Source organism: Engystomops pustulosus, chromosome 4 (genome assembly GCF_040894005.1).
Source record: "Engystomops pustulosus chromosome 4, aEngPut4.maternal, whole genome shotgun sequence".
In the NCBI taxonomy this organism is placed as follows: Eukaryota; Metazoa; Chordata; class Amphibia; order Anura; family Leptodactylidae; genus Engystomops; species Engystomops pustulosus.
Genome location: NC_092414.1, coordinates 168927487 through 168939746, shown reverse-complemented (window position 1 = coordinate 168939746; position 12260 = coordinate 168927487). Strand labels below are relative to the sequence as shown.

General features: G+C 35.6%; 1 protein-coding gene across 6 annotated transcripts in view; it reads right to left on the bottom strand.

Annotated features, from left to right (window-relative positions):
• Positions 1–2287: 2287 nt before the first annotated feature.
• The window catches only part of NTRK3 (neurotrophic receptor tyrosine kinase 3), a 442602-nt gene continuing 432629 nt past the window's right edge, over positions 2288–12260 (bottom strand). For all 6 annotated transcript variants that reach the window (XM_072148525.1, XM_072148524.1, XM_072148528.1 and 3 more), the window contains exon 18: positions 2288–10825. In XM_072148525.1, the coding sequence (XP_072004626.1) occupies positions 10640–10825 (186 nt within the window). In that variant the 3' untranslated portion in view covers positions 2288–10639. The remainder of the gene's footprint in view (positions 10826–12260) is intronic.

Genomic DNA, 12260 nt, shown 5'->3' with positions numbered 1-12260 from the left:
CCTTCAGTTAAGATGTGACTTGAAGTAAACAAAATGATCATAATTGCTGCTTTTGGAAATTGTGTATGAATTTGCTCTACTAGACTATGTATCTATTTGGCACACAACATGTATATCAAGAAACAGTATAAAGCCAGATTTATATATATGTTTCATTTAATGCATTAGGGTAACTCTCTTAAAAAAAATTCAATAATATTTTTTTTAAATGTGGGTCTTATCAATGGCACATCCATACTATGGAGCTATCAAAATGAATGGAAATGTGTGGAAATAATAGAGATGCTACACAGACTCCAATGGAGTATAACATTGGTTTTTGAGGCAGTGGTATAGGGAAAAGAAGAGTGCCATCTGCTTTTCTTGGTACAACATATGGCTTTATACAACTCAATGGTGCTGTGAGTGATAAAAGTAGTACTTTTAACAGTGCCCAAAAAATAAGGTATATATAATGTGAATATATCATGTTTCTGATTGCATATCTGCAATATCCAGAAGCGAGTTTGTAAACACTTTGTGTAAACTGGGTCAAAGATGAAATTAGAACTAGACCTATATAGTGAACAACCGTCATTTTACAAAGAACATGGAAATTCTTATTTCATATATTGAGTGTGTACCATTGTCAACTCATTTCTATACTTGAAAAAAGTTAATAAAATGTAGGTGTTTTATTGTAGTAATTTACCCATTTACCAGATAAAAAGATAGTAATATACTTTATCAAGCATGCTTGTCCATGATCACTGTCCATGGTGCTGAAATAATATCTAGCTAGTATTTTTATTCTTCTACAGAAAATGCTGTAGATGTTAACATTACAACATAACTACAGTATGTAAAAAGAAGAGGTCTGCTTGTTAATTTTGCATTTTATGGTGTATAATTAAATACTAAATATATGAAAAGAAAGAGTGAAAAGAGTGAAAATAGAAAATAAACAAACAAATATATGTGTAATTTAACATAATAATAAAAACAGCAACAACTGAAGCTTGAATACAGGAATGCCAATTAAACTTGATGCTGTTTCTGAATATCAACACCTTATGGGAGATAATAAGATAAGCTTCACTTCTTGTAAAAGGCTTCCCAATTATTGTGACTTGGTGGGTATTTTTACAGAATCATTCCTTATAGAATAGTAAAAGAGTAAAAGAGGGAAGCAAAACCCCCTTCTACATGGATTCAAATTTTGTGGATAATCTATAGATTTAGGACTGGGACAAACTGCAGTGATGAAATACAACTACATAATTTATAATAAAATATAATTTTTTGTATAGGTTGTATTTCTGTTTACACTGGATTAAATGAAAGACCAAGCATCAAATAGATCAACAAATACACCTAAGACTACACATATTTGCTTTGACCATCTTATCACCAAGGGACCCTTCTAAAAGGTTGTCACCAAGGGACCCTTCTGAAAGGTTGTCACCAAGGGACCCTTCTGAAAGGCTATCACCAAGGGACCCTTCTGAAAGGCTATACAACAAAAACTTTAGTTATGATAGACCTGCAAATATACCCCAAAGAAATCATAGTTAGTGTTGAGTGGAATCAAATGGCAAAGTTTGGATCCATGCCAATCCATTACCAGGAACGCCTGTTAACTGTTTAAACTTCACCAGTGGTATTTAAACTGATGTGGCATGTACAGTCCTACATTTTGGGGAGAATCAGTGCATCTTTCACATAATAGGGAGCATTGATCCTCCCCAAAATGCTGGGTGTTAATAGGGGTGGGCTTTGGGTTTGTGACTGGCTGGAATTTCAAGGTAAAACAAGAACTTGGGTGGGTTCAACACTAATCATAATGAACACAGATAAGGTAAAAACTTCAATTTAATGCAACTTTATAATTAATAAAACACTATCAGTTTTTAAGTTGCAACTTATTACTTTCACAAAGTTGAAAAGCAAGTAAAATAAAAGTTTACTAATGATGTAACTTCTACACTGTACCAAGATAGTATTTTTATGGGGGAAGTAAAATCATTGTTTAAGGTCGATATAGAAAAAAAAACGGGTGCCAAATGGTGGCCACATCACTTGTACAATGAGAATAGAATTTGTATACATCATTTTCAAAAAGAATAAAATAAGAAATAAACACATTTTTTCTAAATTTACAGGTTTTTGGAAAACAAGTTGTGATCATTTTTTAAAACCTATATCCTTACTATACTGTGGGAGGATTCAGATCATTTTACCACTGCTAGGGAATTAATATTAATTCACTTATTAAAAATAATAAGTCACAGGGCTACTCTTTTATGAAAGGGAATCATGGACCATGTGGAATACCAATATCTCTTTACAAGCTGGAAGAGAAATGTTATCTGGGTATCTCCCCTTTAGCTTGTTCATGCCTGGGTCCACATGACCTACAGTACTCTCACTATAAAATGAGGGGAGACATGTAACTGTACTGAGGGTGTCTGTTGGTATTGCACATTACTTGTGGTTAGGGCATCATGGATGTCTTTCACGTAAAAGGATAGTCATACAGCAAATTGTCAGAAGAACCATTTGACAAATGTTAGAGTGGAGACACATAATGAAATATATGTCTATTAAACATAAAAAAAACCCTGCAAGATTTATACAGACCAGTTTACGACATTAATAATACAAGAGACGAGAGATTTTATTTGCTGAATATAACGTCAATACAATACTGATTGCTTCTGAAATGAGACCTCTAGCTTTTTATATTTGGCAGTTAATTGTCTGGAACAAATAGACACTATTCCCGTGAAATCTCCCATGCACCTTTGTTTTTTATTTTCAGAATGCTCTTAGCTTATGTCATCATTTATTTATGCATTCCATTAAAGCAATGACATTCTAGAATAACTAAACAAATAGTAAAATGAGCAGGACATTGCTTTCCCGATGTGCAATCTGGCAATGGATTAGAATGACCACTCTGCCGGTGGATGAACTGCAGCATTATCACACTACAATATTTTACTAACAGATGTTTGCTTTAATCGACTGTCTGCAAATGAGCAGTGATGTGAAATCTGCCACTAATGTCTGTTTCACTGCTACCTAACACTTTCCAGAAGGCTCAATCGCTAATACTAGTTTTCTAGCCTTGAAAAAACATAACAAGTTGTTGGGAAATTTTTAAGGGAAAATATTGCTTATCCTTGTATTTATCATCCCATGTGACTCACAACGTATTATGAAATAACCAATCTATAAGACCTATGAGCCTATGGGGGAGGGGGGTGTATTAAGACTGGCATATTGGATACCACCACGCTGGTGTACTGCACACTAGATCTACTACAAGGTCTCAGAGATGTGCTCTGCTGCCAAAATTAAGTCTCCATTATAGTAAATACCGCAGGCTACGATATTCACAAAACCAAAATGTTTTAGGGAGGGGTTGGGTTATTGGGGCTTTTAACATGCCTGATCTTAAATTCTCAACTCTTTGTCACCTACATATCTTGAAAGTTTGTAAGTATGAGTTAAACATGTTGCCTCACTTAAAATGGCTGGTTTTCATAACTTTCTGTTATGCCACAGCACATCGGCCAGTTATCTACTGAAATAGACTTAAGTGCATACAATTGAACTACATAAGCTTTTGACTTATTAATCCTCAGAAGGATGGGGCCGGTTAATGCACCTCCTTCCCACTTTTCCCTAGATAGTTATGTAGTGAGTCTAAAGGAATGCAATTATGTGGCGTGATGGTAAACTTTTAACATTACTGCATACAAATATAGAGTATAATTATAGTTGCATTAAGATATTAAATGAAAAAAAAAGATGATGATGAAAGGTGATGTTTTCTTGTGGGTAAAATTGTGCCTTTAAATATATATTTTGGATGTCAATTAAATCCCCTCCTCCTTTATCTCTTTCCCTTAAAAACATTTGATTAATGTCAGCTAAAATAACCATTTATGGCCAACTGGATGGTCTCAAATCTGCAGATTCCCCCATCTCTACTGCAATCCAATAACTTTACTATAGAGAATAGATGAATGATCTGTGAACCAGACTAACTGGCTTTTCACTTTAGCAGATGCTTAATGATGGGAAAGCACCATCATTTACTAAAATGCCGCTTCAAAAGGGTGAACTACAAAATACTGCTTAGCCCACAAACTAACTTAACAACCTACAAACATTAACATTCACAAAACTGTGTCAATGGATACTTAAATAAATATAAATTATACATATTTGCAAAAAAAATCTAAATAATCTGTGTTTATCATGGCTTCACTTCCATCAAGTTTTACAATGATCCAGAAAGCATAGAGGTGTTTACTGTTTGCTAGATTTCGTGTTCCCTTTATATGTACAGCCCCCCGAGGGATTCTGTAGGCCATATCTACCGTCAGATTGGCATACTGCCTAGATATGCAGCTGTGCTTGTTTGAGAATGGTCACAAGTACATGATACTGAGGTCACAAAGATAGAACTGCGTATCCCTCTTACAATGTAGCTCCATCCTCCTGCATACTGAAAATCAAGAGGAAACAAGAGATAAGCTGAACAGGACATAGATATGGTGGGTTTCAACTGGGATTTACTGTGCCAAGAGATGTACATTGCCATATGCATTCCAATCAGCCTCTCTATAAAACTCCCTGCTTGGAGGTTAACTTGGATGTCAGTGTCATCTGTGCAGAAATTACTTGGAAAGAAAGATCTTCTGAAGTCTTAATATAAGAGTCAATTCCACCCAGTCAGCAGGAAATGAACACATTTTTTTTCCTGCTTTGTGTTTGGAATGAATTCGTGGCAATTTTTCAACTCCCAACCTTTTGCAATCTTTAGAATTCAGCTTATTTCAATTCTTTAATAGTTACAGAAAAGAGATTTGTCATATCATAGCAGATGCATGTTAAATAAGAGCTAAGCTGTAGTTTATAATCTATAGTCATATGAATGAATATGTTGTCATTTCAGGCAGATGAAATAGTTAAAATGCAGTAAGGGGATGTATAAAGCCTCATCCCTGCTAGTTTCTGCACTTTTATGCACACCACTTTGGGCATTACGGTGCAGAGGGCCAGCAAGAGGTAGGCAGGGCATATTTACTAGTCTCTGGCAGCGACTATAGCTAAAATCTATGCCAAGTAAGACCTCTATAAAGCTTGGGCCTGTTGGACATCATGTTTATGTCTACTAAGAGGCTCTGGACTCTGGGCCGCAGCTGCCATGCAAATTGGCAGTCTTGGTAAAATTCCCCCACTGTACCAAACATTTTAGAAGAATCTGTTGTGTTTGAACATGCAGATTAGTTCTATTTCTATTTTGCATATGGATGCATCCATGTTCGGACCATTTTTGTGGTCTCATTAACTTCTATTTTATGGTTCACAAACATAAAAAAATAGTCCATGCTCTATCTGTCTGACATTGTGGATGTTAAACCATCAAATTCCGGCATTTGCATCCCCATTTTCTTTGGGATAGACCTGAACACACTGCTGACACACGTGGTGCCTAATGCCACCATGGGTATCAGCCGTGTGTTCAGGTACCAGAAACTGAAGCAAAATTTAGTTTCAAGTTTGGCCAAACTTGCCTAGACCTAATTGGACCAGGTGCTCTTAGTATATTATAAAGTGAAAGATGTTGCACAAGAACGGTTAAACTCACATGGAGTGCTGTATTCCATTCAGATGTCTGGACTTTAACCATTCTTGTGCTGTGCTGCAACTTCTTTTGCTTTATTGGATATAGAGAGAACCGATAGCGTTACGACTGTAGGTTACTGTCTACACTATAATCAGTATCTTATTCATGTAAATCATGGATAGCATGGTGAAGGAAAAAGTGCTTTAACTCAGACTGGCTCTCCCTAGCACTCTTTATAACCTTCTACAGTCAGCTTTTATAGATGTAACTTGACAAATGGAATTTATGTGATATCATAGTGTAGTGAGGACTATACTAGTAAGGACTATACGGACCCAAACTTCCGATGAACGTTCGCTCAACACTACTCAAGTTAGCTAGTAACATATCAAGTATAGATATAGGGAATGATATGTAGTGAGTCCCTATATCTATACTTGATCAATTTAAGAAGGGAGGAAACAGGATATAGAAGGAGACATTTATTAATATTCTACAAAGTATCTTATATTGTCTTGTTCTATTAATTTATGCAAAGATTGCTGAAAAATGTGTGACCATATAAATGTCGGACTGTGTCTGTGCTCTTCAAGATAATTGATTCCCACATTTGCTCATCAATGTTAAAGTTTACATTTTCATTGCTAAAATGTACCTACATGATGATCAAGTACCAAATCAAGAACCGATTCAATCTTCTATTCAAGTACATGTACCAGAGTTGTAATTAACTGATAATTAATAATATGCCATCCAGTTATGGAATATATCACTTATTGGTATGAATATATTATCTGCTCAGTGAAACCTTAGTAAAATGCAATGGTAATTGAAAATGAATGATATCTTGCATTCATCATTAATACATTGCTGTCAATGAGGAAGACTTGGGCAGTCTTCATCTTTGACAACTCATCATAATATTGCACACTGTATTAATAAACTTGGAAAGCCATTATTGTGTCCTGAAGACATTTATAAAGGACAGTTTTGAGCATTTTCTCCGCTAAATCTATTTTTTTAAAAAATCTGATTGATGCAAAAGTTGACAACAGAGATGAACAATATAATTATTGGCAAGGTTATTTTTGTTACTCAGCTAACTACCCAGTTATAATTGCTTCAAAGACCACTGGGTGAATGAAAGTCATTGGGGGTCATTTATTTTAGTTTTTTATTTTTTGTTTTTCTTGTTTTAGTATTTCCATATTTGTGCCAAAATTTGCAACTTTTCCACTCGCCTAGAAAAGTGAGCTATGCAAGAATTTTGGCGCCTGATATTAGAATACAGGTGTGGATGAATAAAAAGTTGCACTTTTGGTGCTTACCAAAAATTGCACAATTCATATCCAGTCCGCAGCAGGTGTAGGGAAAAGTTTAGAAGGGAGTTGCAGAAGAATTAGGGATTTTTGTGTGACTTTACAAAAAAAGAAGAAGCAACATGCCCGATTTATTACACTCTAAGACAAATAAAACAAGTCCAAAGCCCAGAAAAATCAAAAATAGACACAAACAAATGTCCTGATTAAAGATAAATGACCGCATTGTCTGACTGCTGTAAAAATAAAACAATAAACAAAAAAATAAAAATCCAACTTTTAGACCTTTATTTCTGAGTTACATTATCACTTCCAGTTTACAATCTATAGCATATATTTATGTCTGTGGGATCATGGTTTGTATTTCAACCACAGCAATGCAAAAATTAAGTGTCATCCAGCTGCCGCAGCAAATCATGACTTAATACCACACCAGATAGCGGCAATTATCAACTGGTTCCTGCCATGGTTGGAACTGCTGCAGAACATTCCAATGCGACTACAACTCGGGTATTACTGCTCGAAAAATGGGTGGGCCATTGACAAAAACTTTACCAGGGTAAGTACGAGAACCTGCCGAACCTACGAATCAAGGGAGGCATGCTGTCATGACTATGCAACCACACTCATTTCAGTGATAGGAGGTGCATTTGGATTTCCTTGACATGCACATCCAACCTATACAAGGTAGCGGTTTTCACCGAGGGGTAATGCATACGGTAATGATTTCATGCCCCCCTTGATCATGAGAAGACAGCAGTACCTGGAACATAAAAGGAAGTCTTGAGTCCTTCTGCTAGTGGGTAACATGACTCATGGCATCTTTGGAATAAAAATCCATTTTACAGGGGAAGGTTCGATATGGGTGGCCCTATTAGGGTCTTATACTTAAAGTTTAAGACCCTAAAATTACTTACTTAAAGTTTATTTCCACTGACCGACCAATTTATTTTCTCCTTCTCCATTAGTGCTATTTCATGTCATATTAAAATTAAAATACAAGAATGAGAATGTAAGATTTTTTTTTTAATATAAGGTTATTTAATGCAGAGACTGGAGAAACTGTAAAATGACAAGAGACATGTATAAATGTAGAATTCTGCAGCTTATGTGCCCCCTGCATAGAGAGGCCAGCAGTTATAAGTGAATGCATGAGTATTTTACGGCTATCCTCTGCTACCATGAGTCAGTGTTGTCATTCGAGGTTGATCAACCTGTCTTCACATTATTTTCTTTTTGTTGTTTTTTTTTTCTTTTAAATATATATAATATATGTACAAGTGATAGGAACTGAATATTTACATAAGCGGCACAGTGATTATTTTTCTCATTCTTAAAGGACTATAAAACACGGACATAAAATTCCTCAAAGGGTCAAAGGAAAATTATCAAAATTAAACAGCCAGCATACTATACAATTATGCAAATGCCCTAGCTTGAACAACAACACTTGGATGAAAAGAATATTGTAGCAATATATTCCAGGTAATGAACATGTACTTGGTATTCGAAGGCCTATATTACTGTGCCAGCTTCTTTAACCAGAATCCATGCTGATTTTATTTGCCTAGTTTCTTTTATTTGTAGAATGAGTGTAAATATGCGTCAACTAAATGTTAACAGAATGGCCATGTGTCCATCTGGTAGACTTTTCACCGTGGATCCTCTTTACTTCTTCCTCAGTACTAGGAGTATCAATAGTCCTATTGTCTTTATCAATAACTGCTCAATTTTGTGGAGAAGTTACAACAAATAACTTTTTTTGACTTCTCCTCAATGAATAAAATAGTCCCATGGATTAATGAGCGAATCATGGCTTGTACACAATACACATGTTGAAGATGTCACTTATAATCCTTTCCTTTTAGTTCCTTTCATTTGGTTTATTCATCTTTACATCCATCATGTCAGGGTTTTCTCCACATGGTCTCATCTGAACCGTGTAAATAAGAAAGTTTTTAATATCTTTTTATACACTTTGAAGTGCAAGAACAATATGGATGCCTTAGGGGGTCTTCAAAGTAAAATTCATTGTTTGTAGTGTCTTCCATGATTATATCCACTTGGAAAAAAAGTGTCCAGAGATTTTGATTTGTTAATTTCATTAACATTAATTCCTTTATGTTGAAAATCTAACTATTGTTTTATCACTAAGATTTTACCAATTTTTCCAACTTTTATTGGAAGTTAAACTTTTTCCACACCCACCTTTCTGCTGGGCTGAACGAGAAGACACTTTGCTCAGTTTTTTTGGCATAATTATGGGAGGTAATTTCCGTTTGTCATGAAATGATTTGAGCAGTCATCCCTAAACCAATCCTAGTTTTCATCTTAGCCTCTGAATCAAGTCAATGGATTAAATAAGATACATGAATTGTAGTATACGAAGAAAAAACATGACAAGAAAAGTGAAGTTATTTGGCTATGTAAATGTTGTTTAGGTACAATCAGGTACAATTATCTTACATCTAATGTTATAAATTTTTTATGGGGAACTAAGACTGGGAATGGTATGGCGAGATGAATACATCCCTCATTAAAATGTCCTCCTCTATGCTTACATAAATAATATTAATAAACATTTTTAATTGTATTTCTCTAGATTTTTTCTTTTACGAAAATAAATTTGTCCTTGTATTATTAGGATACTTATATAATTATGAATTTAACATGACGGAGGGAGTCACTGAAAACTGACCTCCCATAGAACTGTAATTCAGACCTGAGACATACTACATTAAAACAAAGACATCCCCAAAAACATCAAAAGCAGGAAGGACAATAACACAAAAACTATCCATTCCCTAATAGACATTTCTCTTGACAGTATTCTTATATTTGCGTACTCGAGTGAAACTTTTATACCATTTGTTTACCTGTTGAAGGTATAAGGTGATCAAAGTGGCATACAGTGTTTAAATATCACCTTTTTCTCAAAAAAAAAATGTAAAAAAAAAAATTAAAGAAAAAAAAAAACCTCAATTGATCTAAACAAACCTATTGTATTACCCGTAGGTACCAATTAATTTTCCAGAAATCAGAAATCCTATACATTTTGGAGTTAACAGATTATAAAAAATGTTCACAATTTTAGAAGTATTTTAGAACAGTAGGTAAATGTACAGCTTCCAAAAAATGGCTGAATTCGTCTCAGTTTGTTGCTGTTTCTTTAATGAATATACACACAGACCATTGAGTTTCCATGCTCCTTTTATGGGAGACAACACATTTCATTGCTGCAATCCACCACTGTGTATGCAACAAAGGTAAAATTCTCCATTGACTATTTCATCTTAAGGCTTGATGCCACTGTGGAGTTTCGCAACAGGATTGTCTTTATGCATTTAGTTAAGTACTGAGCTGTGCACACTGGTTGAACAGGAGCAAAAGGACAACCACATCTCCAGTGGAATAAATTACGTCCCAAATTTCCCAATTTTTATTTTTTGATCAGTCTGTAATAGCAGAGACTTCCTTATCCGTTGTATTGGTGGAAGATATAAAAAAAAAAAAACTCATCTGCTTTTACAGGCTTTCTTCTGTGTTATAATGTGTTGCAGGCACTTAAGTTTTTTGTTGGGTTTTTTTGTTTTGTCTTTTTTATTATTTTTTTTCCATATGAAGACATTTTCTTGGAAAAGCAGGATAAGGGGAAATGAGGGTAAATCGGGGTGGAACAATTTAAGAAGTGGCATTGTTAGCCCAGAATGTCCAAGTAAATTGGGGATGCCTTCCCTAGGGCTTGAAGAATCTTAAATATTTCTTTGATATTTAACCGTAGCTGCGGCTCTCTTTGCCAGCACCCTAACATAATGTCATAGATTTCTTTTGGAGCCACTCGTGGTCTTTCCAGGACACGTCCCTGTGTGATGCACTCAATAACCTGAAACAAATAATAGAAATGAGATAATTTGTGAAAACCTCATTTCTACTGACATGGAATGAACAAACTCTGGAGACAAAATAGATATAATTATACAATTAATATAATACTTATAATCTTAAACATATGGTCTAAACACCCTCAAAATGGCTATAACCTTGTTGCTTATGATATATATTCTAGCAAGAAAATGTTTTGCTAAAATGTGCAACTTATAGTCTGAAGGTCTAAGAAGCCAAGATAGACAAACCCGACAGACCCAAAATGAATACATGCAGGACTTTACAGTAATGTCAGAAGGTTGTTACCGATCAAATGATTCAACCCTGTAAGGTCATTGAACCTTTTTGTGCCGCATGTATGGACAGAGCTAGGGGATGGGAGGAAAAGTTACTCTCCTTGGGAATAGGTATGTATAAGAAATGTGTGTGTGAATAAGTGTATGTGACAGGCCTATGTGTGGATGGATTTAGCAGTACTCCATCTATCCATGAGTTAGCCCCCCCCTACTCTCACTTTTAACCCCCATATTTAGTACTAGCCCTCATTAGTACTAACACTAATTAATAGCCCCATATTCAGGCATAAACCCCCTTAAAATCAGTAATAACACTTAACTCACTTATAGCCTTCCCCTAACTCATGGATAGTGGAACACAATGGGGCTCATTTACTCAGGGTCGCGCTGCTCATTTTTGTCGGACTGTGCGCCTTTTTCGAGGATTACATGGCTTGCACAGGTATTTAACAAGCTGGGATTTTGGCAAAGTTGATCTTTTTTTTTTTGCGCAGCTGCGTTGGCTTTCATGGAACAAAGATTACGGGGCGTGCCCACGGACGATCCGACTGATTTGGACTGAGCTTGGGATTTAATTTTCAAATTGTGTCACAAGCCCAAACACTTACATACACCGGGAAGAAAAAGGTGAACTCTGTCGGACCTGAGCGGGGAAGCGACACATGCAGGATATCGGGGGCACGATTTTAGTGAATTGCGGCACAGTGCATTGTCGTCAGACAACGCACTTTCTGTGAACTCCTCCGGAAGGGTAAGTAAATGTGACCCATAGTGTTAACATTGCACTGATTTAAACAGTAACAGTAAACACAATGGGAACACCCTGTTTACACCACAGGAGAAATTATCTTGACAAAGGGATAATTTTTTGAAATTATTGAAAGTATACTTAAAGAAATGTCTAAATTAGGCAATGTGAATGCCGAGATAAGAATGAGGTTTTTTTAAAAAAAAAATTTTGATGTCCAAACCAGGAGTGGAGAAAAAAAGAGGAGGAGCAGCATCTCCATTATATGTGTGTGTTAACAGATTGATTTAGCAGAGCTGTCTGTTTGGATAGATATAGCACAACTGTCTATGAATGGGTGGATGTAGCAGAGCATGTCTAAGTGGATGAATGGTTGTAAGAGTCCTGTG